The 20,135-nt window shown below is 45.5% G+C and overlaps 1 protein-coding gene across 1 annotated transcript; it reads left to right on the plus strand.

Annotated features, from left to right (window-relative positions):
* The first annotated feature begins 2,081 nt into the window (after positions 1-2,081).
* On the plus strand, positions 2,082-18,713 carry eps8a (epidermal growth factor receptor pathway substrate 8a). Its single transcript, XM_053414718.1, has 22 exons — positions 2,082-2,654; positions 2,797-3,582; positions 8,504-8,677; positions 9,000-9,067; positions 10,093-10,160; positions 10,462-10,623; positions 10,693-10,842; positions 11,249-11,331; positions 11,404-11,540; positions 11,821-11,900; positions 12,167-12,293; positions 12,510-12,598; positions 12,699-12,773; positions 12,899-13,047; positions 13,114-13,309; positions 13,390-13,520; positions 13,895-14,006; positions 14,275-14,415; positions 14,864-15,104; positions 15,466-15,652; positions 15,908-16,040; positions 18,563-18,713. The coding sequence occupies exons 3-22, from the start codon at positions 8,613-8,615 to the stop codon at positions 18,671-18,673; spliced, it is 2,505 nt and encodes an 834-aa protein (XP_053270693.1). The 5' UTR covers positions 2,082-2,654; positions 2,797-3,582; positions 8,504-8,612; the 3' UTR covers positions 18,674-18,713.
* The last annotated feature ends 1,422 nt before the right edge of the window (positions 18,714-20,135 follow it).

Below are 20,135 nucleotides of genomic sequence, written 5' to 3' on the forward strand. Positions count from 1 at the left end.
TAGTGTTGTGTACTTCAGTGTGTCCGGCACCAGGGGGCGTCCTCACCCCAATGAACACCTGCTGTTCAAGTTTCACAGTCACTCATTTCAAAAGGGCAAAGAAATGATAACTCCAGGTCTGACTGTCTTTACACTAGTGATAATTATCTATATAACAATAATTATATATTATGATTATTTATAATAAAAAATAAAATAAAATATCCTCATGGTGTAACCTGGATACCCGAGGGGGCGTGTCCTGTAGTGCAGTCTCCTCCCACTGCTGCAGGTTCAACAGCTGTTCAGAGTTTAGTCCAAACCGAGTCTCACACCAGAGAGAGAGAGTCCGGTTCACCACAGACCGGAGAGAGAGAGTCCGGTTCACCACCGACCGGAGAGAGAGAGTCCGGTTCACCACCGACCGGAGAGAGAGAGTCCGGTTCACCACAGACCGGAGAGAGAGAGTCCGGTTCACCACCGACCGGAGAGAGAGAGTCCGGTTCACCACAGACCGGAGAGAGAGAGTCCGGTTCACCGGAGAGAGAGAGTCCGGTTCACCACCGACCGGAGAGAGAGAGTCCGGTTCACCACCGACCGGAGAGAGGGAGTCCGGTTCACCACCGACCGGAGAGAGGGAGTCCGGTTCATCACCGACCGGAGAGAGAGAGTCCGGTTCACCACCGACCGGAGAGAGAGAGTCCGGTTCACCACAGACCGGAGAGAGAGAGTCCGGTTCACCACCGACCGGAGAGAGGGAGTCCGGTTCACCACCGACCGGAGAGAGAGAGTCCAGTTCACCACAGACCGGAGAGAGGGAGTCCGGTTCACCGAAGAGAGAGAGAGGGAATCCGGTAGAGCAGAGCCCCGGTGACCGGAGGAGAAGTCCCCGTGTCCGGTACCGAGGGTCCAGAGGAGCGGGAAGCGCTGTGCGCAGCGCCCAGAGAACAGCTCCCTCTGGCCGGGACCCGGAGTCGGACCGGAGCCGGACCGGAGCCGGACCGGACCGGACCGGAGCCATGCTGGACGCCGCCTCACACCTGCAGGTGAGGACACTGTCCGGAGCTCAGTGGTTCTACTGTCGCAGTAACGGCTTCACTCCGGCTCGTGTTTCTCACCAAACTTCACTTCTGTTCTTATCGATTGAACTCATTCATTCAGCGGCTCATCCTGCGGTACCACGCCGAGCTGTGACACACCAAACCCGGGTCAAATCCCCAGTTTATTAAGAATAACACTCTGAGAATGGATCATATTTATGCCGAAGTCAACAACAGCTACACACAACTAGTTATCTGTAAAAATCCGGTTCAAAATACGATTATATCTTTTTATACGGGAGTTTACCTTAAATAAGAAGAATATTTCATGGAGTTCGGCTCACTGAAGTTTATTGTATATTTAGTGGGGTTTACAGTGAGAATATAGAACCAACACGTTAACACGGATATAAAAATACTTTTTATTTTAGTCAAACACTTAAACGAGCTGAGCGGAGTCAGACAGCGCCACCAACAGGCGGAGTGTGACCGCTGATAACACCGTCCCTCATTGTTCCCGCCCGGGGGACGTGAAGGTCAGTTAATCTCTGAAAAACAAACGCTCCTATCTCTGTCCTGTTAGCATCACACACACACCTGCTGTTAGCTTTAGTGTGTGTGTGTGTGTGTGTGTGTGTGTGTGTGTGTGTGTGTGTGTGTGTGTGTGTGTGTGTGTGTGTGTGTGTGTGTGTGTGTGTGTGTGTGTGTGTGTGTGTGTGTGTCTGCAAGGTGAGATAACCTGCACTGACACAAAGAGACACAACCACAGAGAGAAAGAAACACTTGTGTGTATCTGGTGTTTGTTTGTGCTCAGGTGTGTGTCTGTCCTCAGGTGTGTGTCTGGTGTGAGTCTGTCCTCAGGTGTATGTCTGTTCTCAGGTGTGTTAATGTCTTCAGGTGTGTGTCTGTCCTCAGCTGTGTGTCAGCTGTTTAAGGTGGAGGTCAAAGGTCGTGGTGTCAGTAGAAAACACCAGAGACCCTCTGATGTCAGTAGTTGTGTTAGAGGACAGTTTCCTGTCCGTCCTCCTCGGCCGGTCTCTGCTGCTGGGACGCGTCCCCTCGGCCTCTGGGGCCCTCGGGGGCCGACCTGAGCTATTTCTGGACGCTTCCTCCCAGTGTCTCTAGTGGGACGTCTTATTTTTGGAAACAACCAGAGACGAGGAGGGAAAATATCTGGTGGAGGAGAATCCGTTTGCTTGATGATGACTGTGGTTATGAATATTATTGAGACCGTTCATGTGGCCGAAGCTTTTCTCTAACGAGACTTAAAATAAAAACAATTTAAAGTACAAACGTCACTTTGTGAAGTTACTGTTAGAAGTAAGAGACATTTAGGCAACATGGTTATTTATCAACCAACACATTCATTGATATTGATTATTGATTCTTGTTGTCAGAGGGAATCAGCTGTGACACGGTTACCGGGCGTCTCCGGCTGTTTGTGTGGTGTTACCGTGACGACAGGGTGATGTAACCGTACCCACCAGGTGTTACCGTGTTGCATTGTGGGAAAGAAACAGGAAACTGGAGCTGATTGACAGGAGTCGAGTTTCCCACTGAGGCTGCAGGACGGAGGTCACAGAGATCGATCAATCAATCAATCAATCAATCACGAGCTCTGCATCTCTCTCATTGGTCGGTTTGCTGCAGACGAAATGGAAAAAGACACAAATAGATGAATCCTCACGAGAAATACAATTTTGTGTATTTTTAATCATTACATATTTTTATAAACTCCTATTTGAACTTTATGTTTGTATAATTTTCCACTAACAAGGTTAAAAACCCTGAGTGACGTCAACGTCTTTGAAATGGATCAATAATCTGATCTGGAGTGTTTGACCTTTGACCTGCAGAGACCATGTGACCAGGAGGCTGCTGATTGGTGGGTTCCTGTTCGTTATCTCAGATTCTTGTTTTCTTTTCTAATCAGGTTTTTTATTTTCCCTGGAACAGAAAAACAAGTTGCTGGTTTCTGTGGCTCAGATGAAGGTCGGACTCGAACATCCGGTTTAGATCCGTCTCTCTCTCTTTGTGAGAACCTTGAACCATCAGAGCTTCTCAAAGACTCCGAGTTAGAAGCAGAGAAGTTCAGTTTCCTGTGGATCCTCCTGTGACCTCTGTCAGGCTCCGGGCCCTCAGCTGGAGGAACCAGGTCGTGTCAGGATATTAAATGAGTTCTGGAAGAGAACGAGGTTAATGAGGAAACTTCAGCTGCAGCAGAACCGTGATGACGCTGCGACACATGAAAGTAAAACCAGACACGAGTGTAAGTTTGATTCGTTAATGACAGAAAAACATTAAGACACATTTATGATGTTGCTGCTGCTCCAGATCGGTTCTGTTCAACCTGGGCGCTAACCAGTCACATGACAGGGAGACAGTGAGGTCATAGACGTACAGAACGTCCACTGTGGGCTGTCCTCTAAGCCCCGCCCCCTGCCAATGAGTCATTAATTAGCAGCTTAGACTCGTCAGCTGCAGTAATCCCCCCCGACCTGGCTAATCTGTCAAATGGGACGAGGAGCTGCAGCTCGTCTGAAGATTCACCTGAAGACACAGGGTGAGATACACAACTGTGTTGTTCTCACTGTGTTACTCTGTGTGTTACTCTCACTGTGTTACTCTCAGTGTGTTACTCTCACTGTGTTACTCTCACTGTGTTACTCTGTGTGTTACTCTCAGTGTTACTCTCAGTGTTACTCTCAGTGTTACTCTCACTGTGTTACTCTGTGTGTTACTCTCACTGTGTTGTTCTCACTGTGTTGTTCTCAGTGTGTTACTCTCAGTGTGTTACTCTCAGTGTGTTACTCTCAGTGTGTTGTTCTCACTGTGTTGCTCTCACTTTGTTACTCTCAGTGTGTTACTCTCGCTGTGTTACTCTCAGTGTGTTACTCTCACTGTGTTACGCTCACTGTTACTCTCACTGTGTTACTCTCACTGTGTTACTCTCACTTTGTTACTCTCAGTGTGTTACTCTCAGTGTGTTACTCTCAGTGTGTTACTCTCAGTGTGTTACTCTCAGTGTGTTACTCTCACTTTGTTACTCTCACTTTGTTACTCTCAGTGTGTTACTCTCACTGTGTTACGCTCACTGTGTTACTCTCACTGTGTTACTCTCAGTGTGTTACTCTCAGTGTGTTACTCTCACTGTGTTGCTCTCACTTTGTTACTCTCAGTGTGTTACTCTCAGTGTGTTACTCTCACTGTGTTGTTCTCACTGTGTTGCTCTCACTTTGTTACTCTCAGTGTGTTACTCTCAGTGTGTTACTCTCACTGTGTTACTCTCACTTTGTTACTCTCAGTGTGTTACTCTCGCTGTGTTACTCTCGCTGTGTTCCTCTCAGGTGTGTTCCTCTCAGGTGTGTTCCTCTCAGGTGTGTTACTCTCAGTGTGTTACTCTCAGTATGGTACTCTCACTGTTTTACTCTCAGGTGTGTTACTCTCAGATGTGTTACTCTCAGGTGTGTTACTCTCAGGTGTGTTACTCTCAGGTGTGTTACTCTCAGTGTGTTACTCTCAGTATGGTACTCTCACTGTTTTACTCTCAGGTGTGTTACTCTCAGATGTGTTACTCTCAGGTGTGTTACTCTCAGATATGCTCTCAGGCTCTGTTGGTGTCGGTCTGCCAGTGGGTTGTGTTGGTTTCCATGTTGTGGAATATTCAGAGCTGTGTCTCAGGAGGTAGAGCGGGTTGTCCACTTACCAGAAGCTTGGTGTTTGAACAAAATCATACAATATCGTAAGTGACAATATTATAAACATGGCCTGGAAAATGAGGCTAACCCTAGAAGGAATATATATTTTTTATCTTCTTAGTTATTATTTTGTTGTGTAAGTGAAATTTCTCTTGATTTCTTCACATGTCAAATCATCGTTAACCTAAAAACACACAATCAGAAGAATAAAACTACTGAGATTATCAAACACCATAACAGAATATTCTGAATATGAAATGTTCCACATCCTGTAACCGTTCAGTTTAGATTCTGTTTGTAGTTTAGTTATTTTCTATCTTCTCTAATGAATCTTGTGATTTAATCAATTTGACTTTAGATCAGATTCAGTTAAACGTCTGAGTTTTTAACCTGAAATCTGTTGTATCATCGTTTAACTTTAACTCCTGATTTCATTCATCATTTAATGCAGTTTGTGAAAAGAATCTTCTTTGTCTTTATATTCCTCTGTTTCTACAGTTCATTTAGAATAACTCTGTATATATAATGTGTACAGTGACATGGCAGATCGCACCATGAATCTGTAGTTTCCTCCAGGAACAGTTTGTAGTTTTCACATCTGGTCAGTGAACATGTGCGTCAGTGTCCCAGCTGCAGATTAGAGTCGATCACAGAGTCGATGGATTAAACAGCCAGAGGTGACGAATCTGTTTCTAATCTGAATTCATCAACTCAGCAGCTGACACTGACCTGATGCACTTTAAACACACTCAGTGAACCCAGTGCAGAGACAGTAGCTTAGCTTAGCATACAGACTGGAAGCAAGGGGAAACAGTAGCTTAGCATAAAGACTGGAAGCAAGGGGAAACAGTAGCTTAGCATACAGACTGGAAGCAAGAGGAAACAGTAGCCTAGCTTAGCATAAAGACTGGAAGCGAGGGGAAACATTAGCCTAGCTTAGTATAAAGACTGGAAGCAAGGGGAAACAGTAGCCTAGCTTAGCATACAGACTGGAAGCAAGGGGAAACAGTAGCTTAGCTTAGTATAAAGACTGGAAGCAAGGGGAAACAGTAGCATGGCTTAGCATACAGACTGGAAGCAAGGGGAAACATTAGCCTAGCTTAGTATAAAGACTGGAAGCAAGGGGAAACAGTAGCCTAGCTTAGCATACAGACTGGAAGCAAGGGGAAACAGTAGCTTAGCTTAGTATAAAGACTGGAAGCAAGGGGAAACAGTAGCCTAGCTTAGCATACAGACTGGAAGCAAGGGGAAACAGTAGCCTAGCTTAGCATACAGACTGGAAGCAAAGGGAAACAGTAGCCTAGCTTAGCGTACAGACTGGAAGCAAGGGGAAACAGTAGCCTAGCTTAGCATACAGACCGGAAGCAAGGGGAAACAGTAGCCTAGCTTAGCATACAGACTGGAAGCAAGGGGAAACAGTAGCATGGCTTAGCATACAGACTGGAAGCAAGGGGAAACAGTAGCCTAGCTTAGCATACAGACTGGAAGCAAGGGGAACCAGTGAACCCAGTACAGTATGTAGGTTACAGTGAGATAATGGAGCTCCCGTTGGAGCCTGGTGGCCTCGATCTGAGGAATCAATCCACCGAGCTGCTCTCATTACACCGAGCTCGTGATGAATCCTCGTTAAACCAGAGCAAATGTTTCCAACAGCACCAGGAAGCATTCGACCTGCTTCAGTTCAACAGATTTCATTCAGAAACTCTGAGGTTTATTTAAGTTATTCTGATGATATTATAATAATACACATGTCTGGATTAATGACTTTGGAAAGTTTAAAACATTTGAATAATTAATTAATTGCTAATGTTTATTTTTAATGTTATTTCAGTTAATTTAGTCAAAACTAATGTCACAGTTTAACCAGATAATCTGAACTCAATGTTAATTTACAGTTTCCACTTGTAGCTGTAAATTCTGGTTTTAATCTGAGTTGAAAATCATAGATTTGAAATGAAAGAATCACATTTTTTGTGATTTAAACCAAACTGCAAAGTTTAACTCTAAAGAGAAACTTCACGTTATCTTTTGGGCGTTCAGGGAGCGTCTATAAATGTTAATCTGTCCTGAGGAAGGCAATACAGAAGACGGACAGAAGAGACACTGAGGCTGTGAGGAGGACGTCCTCAGCTCTGACTGGTCGGGGGGGAACGCACACTTCCTGTCTCTGGTGACTCATTGACGCAGTGTTTGAACTTCAGTTAGAATTTAACGGACTCTCCTGTTTGATTAAACACTGAACACCCAGAGGTCGGGTCCTCTGACCAGGAAGCTCCTCCACTGATGGATCAGATCTATTGATCATCCTCTTGTAAAGTGAATGTTCTTCACCTCCTCCTCGTTAGTCACCTGGTCAGGGGGCGTGTCTCTGTCAGGGACATGCATCACAGGGTGTGTGTGGACTTTTACTTTTATCCTACAAAGTGAGGACATTCAGAGCGGCCCCCCCTCTTTCAAAGGCGGTTTGAGGGTTAAGACTTTTACATCAGAATAAAGCTTAGGTTAGTTGATGGTTAGTTTAGGTTGGGTTGGGATAGGTTAGGTGAGTTTAGTTTAGGGTTAGGTTGGGTTAGGTTAGGTGAGTTTAGCTCAGAGTTACAGTCAAATGGTTTTTAAAGGAGAAATATAATGATCCTTCATTCTATTCTACAATAAATGGAAAATGTTGTGGCTTTGAACTTTTCCTCAGATGAAACTGGATTAACGTTCGACTGGTTTCTAATGTTCCTGTTGTGAGTGATTAACGGATGAAACCAGGTTTTGTTGTAACGTTAATGAACCAGTTTGTTCTGAAGTCGTCCTCGGGTGTGTTACCTGTGTCACATGACTCCACCTCGGTTTTCTCAGTTACATATTAAACTGCAGCACAAACTCACAGGAACACACAATAACACACAATAACACGCGTGAACACACAATAAGATAAACACACACACACACACTGAGCAGTTGTGTACTTGCTGCAGACGTAGGAGCCTCTGTGTTGCCATGGAAACACCACACAGTGTGTACTGTATGTGGTCGTCACAGAAACGCTCAGTCAGCTCTTCAGTACAGACTTTATCTATATGTATATATACACTGTACACACACACACACACACACACACACACAGGATGATAGTTTATCTATAAACGATCAGTGACAGGAAACAGGAACATCTATCTTTCCCCTTTGTACTGTGGTTGTGTGTTTGCGTGTGGGTGAGTGTGTGTGTGTGTGTGTGTGTGTTTGTGTGCGTGCAGTGATGTTGCGTTGAGCAGCTGCTGGACGACTGATAACTGTGATCGCTGCAGGACGCTCACACCCTCTTTTATTGTGAAAGGTCAGAGGAAGAGTCGATAGATTTAAGAGTTTCCTCTTTTATCTTTGAACACAACAAACATCCTAAGGATTTATTTTTAGAGACGTGGTCCTGGACACAGAGACAGAAACCTGTCTGTCTCATAGGCGTCCCTCTGTCCTCACAGCTGAGACGTCCTGGTTCTCTTCTCCCTGAACTTTGCCTCACAGGCTGTTGTCATGGAGGCTCAGTCCAGAGTGGAGTCGTGGGAAAGTAATCACTTGAGACCTCGCTGTGGATTCAGCCGCCGAGCGAGAGCATCTCTTTTAATTCAGTCTGACCAGAGGTTTGATGATTGACGAGCAGAGGATGAAACTCTGATGGTTGGTTCCTGAAGGTTCCTCATGTTCTTCACTGTGTCTCCAAACTGTGACCAGCTGCTTCCTCCTGACTTCAGTCATGGATCATAATGAATCAATGTATAAATAAAATCTTTTTTTCAGGACATCTGAAGAAACCTAATGGATTCAATGAGTGTGTGAAGTGTGGAGTCCCTGTGAGAGCAGAAGGTCTGATGTGTTCTTCTGGTTCCAGCTGACTAGGTGAAGCAGGATGAACGGATTCGAAGCTCCAGCTCTCGCCTCCGGAATCTTCGGCTCGTACGACTCCAACATGAAGTCAGTATCTGAGTCTCTGCTGCTCCCGGAGCTGAGGAGACACACACACCACATTCAATTCAGCAGCTACTCATATCATGCATGACCTCTTCAGGTGTCCTACATGTGACGTAGACACATGTAGGACATGCTAACAGACTTTATGTCCCAGAGTTCTCGTCTTTCACTTTCTCTCTTGAATTAGTTATTTGTTCAACATGTTTTGTTTGAAGTCTCTTTAAATCCAACTGAAGAAAAGCACCTCTGCAGATTCATAAATAATAAATCAATGATCACTGGATGAGTTGTGTTCTAACAGTGTGTGTGTTTGTCTCCATTGAAGTGGTCTCGACTCTCGGTCTCCGGAGCCTCTCAGAAGCAAAGCCAGGTCCGGTGCCAAAGCTCTGTACGGTGAGTTCTTAATCTGAACCATCATGAAATGAATCCGACCACATGAACGTCTCCTCGATCAACCGGAGCTCTGTCAACATTCTAACATCACATTCACACACTGAAGAAAAAACTGTGTTTAATGTGGAACAAGATCAATATATAAAATGATTAGAAATCAAATGAACAGTAACACACACCTGACGTTTGTCTCCTTTGCCCTCATGAACAGGATCCGATGAAATCTATTTCCTACGTTCATCGTCCAAACATAAAAAGAAAAGTCAAAGTGTGTGTGTGTGTGTGTGTGTGGTGTGTGTGCGTGTGTGTGTGTGTGTGTTCTACTTGCGCTTTGAAGATCCGATGATCACAAAGTGCAGATCTACCAAAATAAAAGCTCACCTCGTTCCCGACCTCCGTGTGACTGTAACTGAGTCAATATTGAATTTATTTCTGTTCCTGGTCACGTGATGGAAACATGTGGAATGAAAACAGTATTTTCTCTGGTGTCGATCACGGAGGTCGAACGATGAGTGAACAGAAAGTTTCTTTTCTCCTTTTGGATGATGAGTCAAACGTCCTGAATATAAATCATATGAAAGCTTCAGGTTCACACAGGAATAACAAACCAGCTGAAATGGTTCAGCTTTAAAAATATAATTTGGATCTTAATTGTTTTAATAAAGTGAACATAAGTCTTCTTACAGTAAGAAAACTAAAGTCTGACATTTACAAATATTTAACCAGTTTATTTGTTTTCCAGCTGGACTTTAAAATAATAATTTGATGTAAAGTTGAACTTGAGTTTTCAGACTGAATTTATCTTTGAATCAGACGAGTCAGTTTCTTCTTCTCTTCATCTTTGTGTTTTTGTGTTTTCTTCTGAATCCTGTGACATGTTTATGTTTCTTCAGAATAAAATCAATAAGAAAACAATGATTCATTTAAAACACACGACTCTGACGGGAGATTTTTATTCTAACAGAGAATAACGTTGTGAACTCGCTCCTGGTGGGACTTGATTTATTTGTTTGTTTTTGAATCAGAACAAAGAAAACATTTCACCAGAACCAGCATCAACAGCCTGACGGACACGTCCCAGTACCACGTGGAGGTCAGACCTTAATATTGCAGAAAGTCATGTGTGTATAACGTCAAGATGAGATCATACTTGTTAATAGAATCATTTACAGATGCTAAAGTTGTCCTCATACTCTGTAAGTGGAGGTGTGTTCATGGACTCTTGTTTAAATCAGAAAATGAATCTTTATATTCAGTCTAATGAAATCAAAGGAGAATCATCAATATCCACATGACTCATCGATCTATTGATTATCTTAAAGTTGGATTCACTTTGAATAAATGGTGTTCTGAAGAGAGCAGCAGGTGTGTTCAGCGTGTCCACCTCTGTTCAGCACCTGACCACGTTCGTGTTGGACCGTAAAGACGGGTTGATCACGGTGGAGGACGGGGTCCGGCGTCTCCGCCTGCTGGACGCTAAAGGGAAGGTGTGGACTCAGGAGATGCTGCTGCAGGTGGAGGAGAAGAGTGTCAGCCTCATCGACCAGGACACCAAGGTCGGTGTCCCCTGAGGTTTGAACTGACGGCGCCTGGCCACGCCTCACCGCCGGTGGTTTCTGTTTCAGAACGAGCTGGAGAACTTTCCCATCGGGACCATCCAGCACTGTCAGGCTGTGATGAACCACTGCAGCTTCGACTCCATCTTGGCTCTGGTGTGTAAAGAGTCGGGTCAAACCAAAGCAGACCTGCACCTGTTCCAGTGCGACGACATCAAGGTAACCGGCCCCTGATTGGTTCTTTAATGTGTGACCAGGTGACCTCCTCGACCTCTGATGATGTCACAGGAATAAACTGAGAATCAAACCTTGGACACGCTCTTTGTTCCATTGAGACAGATTGTAAAGTCTCTGTGGTGACGATATTTATATCTGAGCCTGTACATTGAATAACAAATAATAAATAATAAATTTATAAAACAAGTGTTGATACATTTAAATGAATCAATGAAAATTATGCTGTTTTAGTTTAATTGTAAATAGTAAAGGACCAGGAGCAGAGTCCTGTGGAACACCGCTACTGATGATGGGAGCTGTCATGAACCTGTGTTTGAATCTTTAAAACTTTATTAACGACACATTAAATCACTTTTGTCTCAAACCTTTGTGTTGATGTTGTCGTCAGGCGAACTTGATCCAGGCTGACGTAGAGAGTTCTGTGACCGATGCCAAAGGAGGGAAAGTGAAGAAGAGACCGGAGGCTCTGAAGTAAGAACCCAACGTTTGATCACACGCTGTTCATCACGCTGACTCCTGATTGGCTGATCCACTTGTCTGCAGGATGATCCTGAAGAGTGGCGGGGTCATTCCACCTCCCCCGCCTGCCCCCGCCCCCCAACCCCCGGCATCGTCCAATCAGCTGGACGTGAAGAGCAGGGCGGCCGCCTGGTCGGCCTGGACCAATGAGCAGCAAGACTGTGAGTGATGTCACTTTGTAGGAGGAGCATGCAGCAAAAGACTTTAATTAGTTTTGAATTAAAACCTCTTTATTTCAAACTAGATTAAAACCGACTCATATCATGATGGTTAATTATCACTGGATGTGTCTTTATTTATTAGGCCAGCTGAGAGATTAATATCTCTAAATGTGAAGAATATTTCCACAAATAAAAATACATATTTCATTGATGTAGGAGGATCACAATAAAATATCAACACTTAAACAAATCAAAACTTAAAAGTCCCTTTGTGTCGCAGACGAGCAGCAGCGCCAGATGTCGGAGGAGGAGGGGGAGGGGCCGGCGGAGATGACGGCGTCCCGAGTGGACGGACACGTGGTGCGTTGTCTCCTTGATCTTTTAACCACGTCGTGTTCTGAGCTCGGATTAAATCTGAGGTCGTCGGGTTCACGGGACAAAAGATGACGAAGGATTAAAGCTGATTGAAGAACGTCGTCGTGTTCAGAAATAATCTGAGTTCAGAAGCTTTGAAGAAAAATCTGCTTAATAAAGAAAAACGTCAGAGCTCGTCTGTTTGTTCACGTTTCATCGTAAACGTCTCGAGTTGTCAGAGCCAATCAGAAACCAGCTTTTATTCTTCACAGCAAATCCTCAACCACATCCTGGACGACATCGAATTCTTCGTCACCAAACTTCAGAAAGCAGCTGAAGCGTTTAACGATCTGTCCAAGAGGAAGAAGATCAAGAAGAGTAAAAAGAAAGGTCCGGGAGGTGAGAGCCTGTGAAACAGGAAGTCTGAGTGAGAACCAATCACTGAGCTTCTTCTTTAACCTGTTATTATCTTGTTGTTTACATCTGTGCTTGTGTGTGCATATATATATGTATATACATACATATCTGTATAACTGTATTTTTATTATTTATCATTTATTTAAAGATCATATTGTAATAGTTTCACTCTTTTCTCTTCCACCTTGTGTCCACCAGAGGGCGTCCTGACTCTGCGCTCCAAACCCCCCGGAGAGGACGAGTTCGTGGACTGCTTCCAGAAGTTTAAACACGCTTTCAACCAGCTGGTGTGAGACTCCTCCTCTTCCTCTTCCTCCTCCTCCTCCTCCTCCTCCTCCTCCTTGTGGAGTGATGATATGTTCACTGACCTCCTGTTCTGTTGTGCAGGGGAAGCTGAAGGATCACATCCAGAACCCGAGCTCCACAGACTTGGTTCACTTCCTGTTCACTCCACTCAGAATGGTCAGACTCGTGGTCATATCAAATCATGTATTAATACACACAGGTCCATGTACACATACACATCCATGAACTTGATTTGATGTTTGAGTCTGTGGACGAGGCCCTGACCCTCCCGCCCTCCTCAGGTGATCCAGGCGTCCGGCAGCCTGGACCTGGCTCGCAGCGTCGTGGTTCCTCTGCTCACCAGAGACGCCATCGACTTCCTTCACGCCTCCGGGACGGCGGAGGAGAGACACCTGTGGGTGTCTCTGGGGGACGGCTGGACCAAGTGCAGGTGAGACGACGACATGGAAACTTATGAAACATCAACAGCATGAAGTTCATTTCAACCCGTCTCCAGGTTGGAGTGGCCGAGGGATCACTACTTCCCGCCCTGCGTGCTGACGTTTCGTGACGGCTGGGAGCCGGCAGCGTTTCGTGACGGCTGGGAGCCGGCAGCGCCCCCGGTGGTGACTCGGAGTCGAGAGGCGGAGCTGACTCAGCTGGCAGAGAGCCAGAGACAGGAGGAGCTGACGAGGAGGAGGCTGGCTCAGGAGGTCAGGCTCCTCCTCCTTTAAGTCCGCGATGCCAAATCTGTTTGTGTAGAATTAACTGTCATATCTTGTCTGTCCAGCAGACGGCGCTGCAGTCGCTCCCCCCGACAGATGGGTATGCCTTTTCCAACACACCCTACAAGCGCACACAGATCCTGGATCAGGACGCGGCCGTGGCTGCGTTCAAACACGCCGTCAGCCGCCATGTTGACCGGTAACGAGCTGAGGTCCCGACGCCCTGGAGAACTGATCCCACTTCACTGCCGCTCATTTCTCACCCTCCGTGAATCCTGCCTCCTTTAACTCCTCTTTCTAATCTAATATTATTCATCTCTTTTCTGATCATGTAAATTTCTCATCAGACTCTTGATCTGTTTGAAATCTTTTTGATTTCCTCCCCTGAAAACTTAAAAAACTGAATTTCCTTCAAGCTTTGGGATCAAAGTCGGGACATTTCTCCACGGCTACGATATCTAAATTGTTTATTTTTTTATTTAGTGAATTATACAAAGAAATGAATGAAATTGGTCAAAGTCTCCAGATCTGAACTCAGTTTCTTGATGTGTGATGTTGTCTTCGTCGTTCCAGAACTTTTGATGCCGAAACCAGAAATCAACCAAATATTTTTGCCAAATCTAAATTTGACTTTGTGGCGAGAAACAACACGGAACTTTCTGTCCTGAAGGACGAGGTCGTCGAGGTAAAAGCTCACCTTGTTTTCATTTATTAAGATTTCTTTAATATACATATCTCATATTTTCACGTTGCACTACATCTATTAACAGTATCTGGTTCAAAGTCATCACATGTTAGTTCACTTCTAATACACAACAAAACAATCCAATGTCATTTAGAAAAAAATCACCAAAAAACTGTCTTTTTTATCACTTTTAAATTAAATTATTTTAAAAATCCACAAACGTTTCAATGTGGCGACTTCGGCCTCGTCCCTGCTTCTCGTCTTCCAGGTTCTGGACGACAGGAAGCAGTGGTGGAGGGTGCGTAGCGGTGGGGGGGCGTCCGGCTACGTGCCAAACAACATCCTGGAGGTCACCACAGCCGTGGACGTGTCGGGCCGAGCCGACCCCGTCTACAGCCACACCATCCAGGTGAGAGACCAGTGCACCACACCTCATCCCATCACCTCCCAGTCCAACCTGAGTCTCATGAACCACTCCTTGTGTTTTTATAACTGAAGCTCATGATGCCAAAGAAGGAGTTTGAGTTGTTTAAGGTAGGTCGAGAGTTTGTCCTCCGCTCTGCGTCTTAACGGACCGTCTGTCCCGAGCTGCACGTAGTGACACTGAAGGACCTCTAGGGGTGCTGTAGAGCAGTAGAACCTCCTAGAGGGCGATGCTGCCGTAGATCTCCTAGTTTGACGTGAGTTTGACGTGTTGTGAATCAAACGTTTGTTTCCTGGTCTCATCACAAACATGTTTGTTTCATTCTGAACGTCGGCAGCAATTATTGGGCGAGTTGAACGAGGTAAAGACGAACAGACGACCTCACGTTAGAGATCAAAGGAGTTCCCTTTCAAAATAAACCTGTCTCTCTCAGAAACAGACCACGAGGACGGACCTGATCCCCGGTAGAGCTGCTGCCACTCCGATGCCCCCGGCCCCCACGCCGCCCCCCCCGGCCCCCGCCAGGCTCCCCACACCGCCCCTGCCCCCCCCGGCCCCCGAGCCCGCCAAACCATCAGCCGGCAGCAGCGCTGTCAGTCGCCAGAACAGCTCCGCCTCCAGCGACCACGTCACCATGAGGGACCACGACAACCAGAGACCCGCCCCCTTCAACCGTGAGCGAGCAATGAACAAAACATAAACTCAACGTTCCATTACATTTTTGACATTTCATTTATTTTGTATATTACATGAAATGTTATTCTCATGAACGATTTATCCAGGAACTTTGTTTGTTTAGGAAGTTCCTCTCTTACAAACTGTGATGAAGTAGTTTTGTAAAAACTAAACAAATCTGTTTTCTGTGTTTTATTAATGTTGTCACTTGATGTTTTGTCTTTATTCTCTAAAAGTTTTGGATACGTTTTTATTTTTTAGTCTCAGATGAGTTTTGTTGAAACAGCAGAATCTGGCTCTTCAGAGATCATGTGACCATGTTTCAGTCATGTGACCTGACGGCTGCGTGTCCTCCTGCAGGCAGGAAGTCCAACATGGAGGACGTCCAGGACGAGCTGATGCACAGACTGACGCTGGGTCGCAGCGCTCAGAAGAAGTTTCCACTTCCTGCTCGCGGCGGCGGCGGCGGCGCGTCCGTCAGCATCACGTACGACTCGTCACCTGACGACGTCAAAGTCTGGTTGGACGCCAAAGGCTTCAGTCCCGTGTGAGTGACACGTCACCTCCACCTCATCATAACAACATCTTCATTCCATCACAGTTTTATTTCTCTCCATTTTTTTATAGTTTTGTAAATTTCTGCTGAACAGTGAAGAATATTTTCATTTCAACTTTTAGAATTTTCTTAGTGAGACGTCCTGTGATGTCCGTCTCCTTCATCGGAGTTTGAACTTTGATGTTTAGTTGTTTAACCTCACGTGGTGGTTAGCTCCTCCTCCTCACCTCCACTTCCTGTCTGCAGCACCATCACCAGCCTCGGCGTCCTCACCGGAGCTCAGCTGTTCTCTCTCAACAAAGACGAGCTGAAGACGGTTTGTCCCGACGACGGCGCCCGAGTCTTCAGTCAGGTGACCGTGCAGAAGGCCGCGCTGGAGGTGAGTCATAACGTTTCAGTGGTGAACTTTACTTTGAAAAGATTCTTCTTCCTTTTACAACAATCATTTTAAATCTGTCTGTGATTGAAGTCGATTTGAAAGAGTTTGGATCATGTGACTTTTATCTTATGGGTTCAGACCAACAGCAGAATAAACAAATTACTGAAGACTGTCATTATCTAGGTTGAGAGCCCCCTAGTGGCAGAAAGTGACCTGACCTCTATTTACAACATTAAACAACGTCCAAGGTCTGTAGATCTGTTGAAGGTCTGTAGATCTGTAGATCTGTTGAAGGTCTGTAGATCTGTTGAAGGTCTGTAGATCTGTTGAAGGTCTGTAGATCTGTTGATCTGTTGAAGGTCTGTAGATCTGTTGAAGGTCTGTAGATCTGTTGAAGGTCTGTAGATCTGTTGATCTGTTGAAGGTCTGTAGATCGGTTGAAGGTTTGTTGAAGGTCTGTAGATCTGTTGAAGGTTTGTTGAAGGTCTGTAGATCTGTTGAAGGTTTGTTGAAGGTCTGTAGATCTGTTGAAGGTCTGTAGATCTGTTGAAGGTCTGTTGATCTGTTGAAGGTCTGTAGATCTGTTGAAGGTCTGTATATCTGTTGAAGGTTTGTTGAAGGTCTGTAGATCTGTTGAAGGTTTGTTGAAGGTCTGTAGATCTGTTGAAGGTCTGTAGATCTGTTGAAGGTTTGTTGAAGGTCTGTAGATCTGTTGAAGGTTTGTTGAAGGTCTGTAGATCTGTTGAAGGTCTGTAGATCTGTTGAAGGTTTGTTGAAGGTCTGTAGATCTGTTGAAGGTTTGTTGAAGGTCTGTAGATCTGTTGAAGGTCTGTAGATCTGTTGAAGGTCTGTAGATCTGTTGAAGGTTTGAAGATCTGTTGATCTGTTGAAGGTCTGTTGATCTGTTGAAGGTCTGTAGATCTGTTGAAGGTTTGTTGAAGGTCTGTAGATCTGTTGAAGGTCTGTTGATCTGTTGAAGGTCTGTAGATCTGTTGAATGTCTGTAGATCTGTAGATCTGTTGAAGGTCTGTAGATCTGTTGAAGGTCTGTAGATCTGTAGATCTGTTGAAGGTCTGTAGATCTGTTGAAGGTCTGTAGATCTGTAGATCTGTTGAAGGTCTGTAGATCTGTTGAAGGTTTGTTGAAGGTCTGTAGATCTGTTGAAGGTCTGTAGATCTGTTGAAGGTCTGTAGATCTGCTGAAGGTCTGTAGATCTGTTGAATGTCTGTAGATCAGTCGATCTGGTGAAGATGTTTTCTGTTTAAACCCTCCGGTCCGTCTGGTCTGTGGTGTCTGTTCCCACCTGCAGGTCTTCTTCTGAGCTCCTCTGACCTGGTTCTGTTTCCACACTCATCAAGGTATCGTGAGAAGACGTCCTCCTCGTTCTGTGGTCCAGAGTCACTCCAAACATCAGCGTCTCCTCAGAGGAGCCTGATCAGCTCCTGGTGAAATCCTCTGAAAGCACTTGATCTGACCTGGGGACCACGAACGACCTTCTGGTCTCCACTTCAGGATCAAGTCATAATTTCTGACTCTGGCCGACAGAACGAGACGTTTCATGTTTAGCAGCGATTTAAGGTAGCACCAGTATTTGTCATCCTACTGTGGCTGTTTAGATCAGTAAGTCCTCCTTAAACTCCCGAATGAACCAGCTCCTGACCTTGACCTGCACTTCCTGTTGACCTCTGACCTTCACCTGTGCACTCTCTGACCCCGCCCCTTGTAGAGACCAGGATGTAGATCTGAGTTCCATCTGTTTTAGCTTAAGAGTTATTCTTCATCATGTCACAATGATTAACATTTATTTTATTTTATTTTTAACTCAAATCCTCAAAATCATTCTTTAATGAAAGACATTTTTTGTGCTTTTATTTTTTTTCTCTGGATCAGAATTTAAATCTCTGACAGAATTTCCCCAGATTCCTCTTTGAAATATTTAATTGTTTTTTTCTGATGTTCTGATTTTATTTCAGCATCAATACTTTAACTGACTATTATCACAGTTATTGATTTTTGAATTCGTATCAGACCAAAGTTTGTGCGAGCAGACGAAGACGAAGTTACCCAGCATGCCTCCTGCTCTGCAGGGCGGCGGCACCAGAAGCTTCCTGGTTCAGTCCCGGCTGCGTTCAGAGCTTCAATCATAAAAAGTCATTTCAGCCGGAATCTGACGGAGAAGATTTTCTCCTCTGATAAAATCTTCTGATTTCAGGAGTTACAGAAACGTAGAGTCGAGGAGACTCTCGAGGAAAACTCATCAGATCTCCAGGAAACAAACTGAACCTGAACAGAAACTATTCATAATAAGAAGAGATTCATTCTTAGCCAATCAAATCACTGGATTCTGAAACAAGGAGCCAATCACAGACGACTACCGAACAAACGTTTCAAATCCCACTTGATTCTCTGAGGTTCCTCGAGAGTCTGACATCACGTCTTCATTTCGTTTGTTTACGTTTTCTAATCAGCTGTTTTCTCTTTTATCTCCTGTCTTCATCACCCCCCCCCCCCCCCCCCCCCAGAGGAGTTCGGGCTCGGAGCTTCATGAGGTCATGAGGAGGCGTCAGGAGAAACTTGCAGCGACCACATGTGACTCGGGGGTGGAGTCTTTTGATGAAGGAAGCTCCCACTGAGCTCCTCATGGCCTCCTCCCTCCTCCCTCCTCCCTCCTCCCTCCTCCCTCCATCCCTCCTCCCTCCCTCCTCCTCTCTACTCCCTCCCTCCCTCCTCTCTCCTCCTCCTCCCTCCTCTCTCCTCTCTCCACCTCCTCCCTCCTCTCTCCTCTCTCCTCCCTCCCTCATCCCTCCTCCCTCCCTCCTCCCTCCTCCTCTTTACTCCCTCCTCCTCCCTCCTCCCTCCCTCCCTCTCTCCTCCCTCCCTCTCTCCTCCTCTCTACTCCCTCCCTCCCTCTCTCCTCCCTCCCTCATCCCTCCTCCCTCCCTCCTCCCTCCTCCTCTTTACTCCCTCCTCCTCCCTCCTCCCTCCCTCCCTCCCTCTCTCCTCCCTCCCTCCCTCCTCCTCCTCCCTCCCTCCCTCTCTCCGGCCTGCTGTTCTCTCTCCTCCCTCCTCCCTCCTCCCTCCCTCTCTCCGGCCTGCTGTTCTCTCTCCTCCCTCCTCCCTCTCTCCTCCTCCTCCTCCTCCCTCCTCCCTCTCTCCTCCCTCCTCCCTCGTCCCTCCCTCTCTCCGGCCTGCTGTTCCCTCTCCTCCCTCCTCCCTCTCTCCTCCTCCTCCTCCTCCTCCTCCTCCTTCCTCCCTCCCTCTCTCCGGCCTGCTGTTCTCTCTCTCCTTCCTCAGGCGGCGGTGGACCACTCTGAGTTAGTAGAGATAATGAGACGCAGACAGGAAGTGCTCGGCTCGTCTCCGTAGGATTAAAAAGTAAAAGCATCTCCTGACGACTTCCTGGTGTGGGTCATGTGACGTCTCAGCTGCTCGTCGGCTCCATTTTGTTTCAGACGCTTCAAACTGATGAAAATTAAATGAAGAAGTGTTGATTTGAACCTTTGCTCTGAACCAAAATGTCTCAATTCCTTCGATGTAAAACCAAATCTTAGTTTTGTTAATTTATTGTCATGATTCTTGAGAAGTTGATAATCAGCCGACGTATCGAAGACGAATCCCGTTAACAAAGAGATCAAATGTTAAAATGTCAGCTTCCTGTTGAGCTGCGATCGAGACACTGAGTTAATCTTCATGTTGATGAAACATTTGATTCTTTTCAAGTTTTAAAGAAACAAGATGTTTCACTGAATGTAAAGAAAACACAAACTGGAGCTGATGAAAACTGATGTTGTAAAAGACATAACTGTAAATTTCAGATTTGTTTTGGGTCGAGAGAATATCTCATAGTTTATCTTCTTTTTATTGTTTCAATAACTTAATATAATTAATAATAGAATCGACTGAAGATTTATTTACAAAGCTTGATGATAATTTCCCATTAAGCGTCATGTGATTAGTTTGATGAGGCGAAGTTAGATTCAGCTGCTGCTTCGTTTATCGTCTGTTTGGGAAACCAGCTTCTCTGGAAGAGGTCAAAGGTCAAAACCCTGAACGTTTCCTCAGGCTCCGCCCACAGCGACAGGTTCATTAACAGAA

The sequence above is a fragment of the Pleuronectes platessa genome, chromosome 22, assembly GCF_947347685.1.
Source record: "Pleuronectes platessa chromosome 22, fPlePla1.1, whole genome shotgun sequence".
Classification (NCBI taxonomy): Eukaryota; Metazoa; Chordata; class Actinopteri; order Pleuronectiformes; family Pleuronectidae; genus Pleuronectes; species Pleuronectes platessa.

What these genes read in the sequence shown, in the direction of transcription:
- eps8a (XM_053414718.1), top strand. Translation starts at nt 8,613, where the DNA reads ATGAACGGATTCGAAGCTCCAGCTCTCGCCTCCGGAATCTTCGGCTCG. An exon ending in CGTCCCAGTACCACGTGGAG is followed by an intron (nt 10,161 to 10,461) that starts GTCAGACCTTAA and finishes ACCTCTGTTCAG; the next exon opens with CACCTGACCACGTTCGTGTT. An exon ending in TCATCGACCAGGACACCAAG is followed by an intron (nt 10,624 to 10,692) that starts GTCGGTGTCCCC and finishes TTTCTGTTTCAG; the next exon opens with AACGAGCTGGAGAACTTTCC.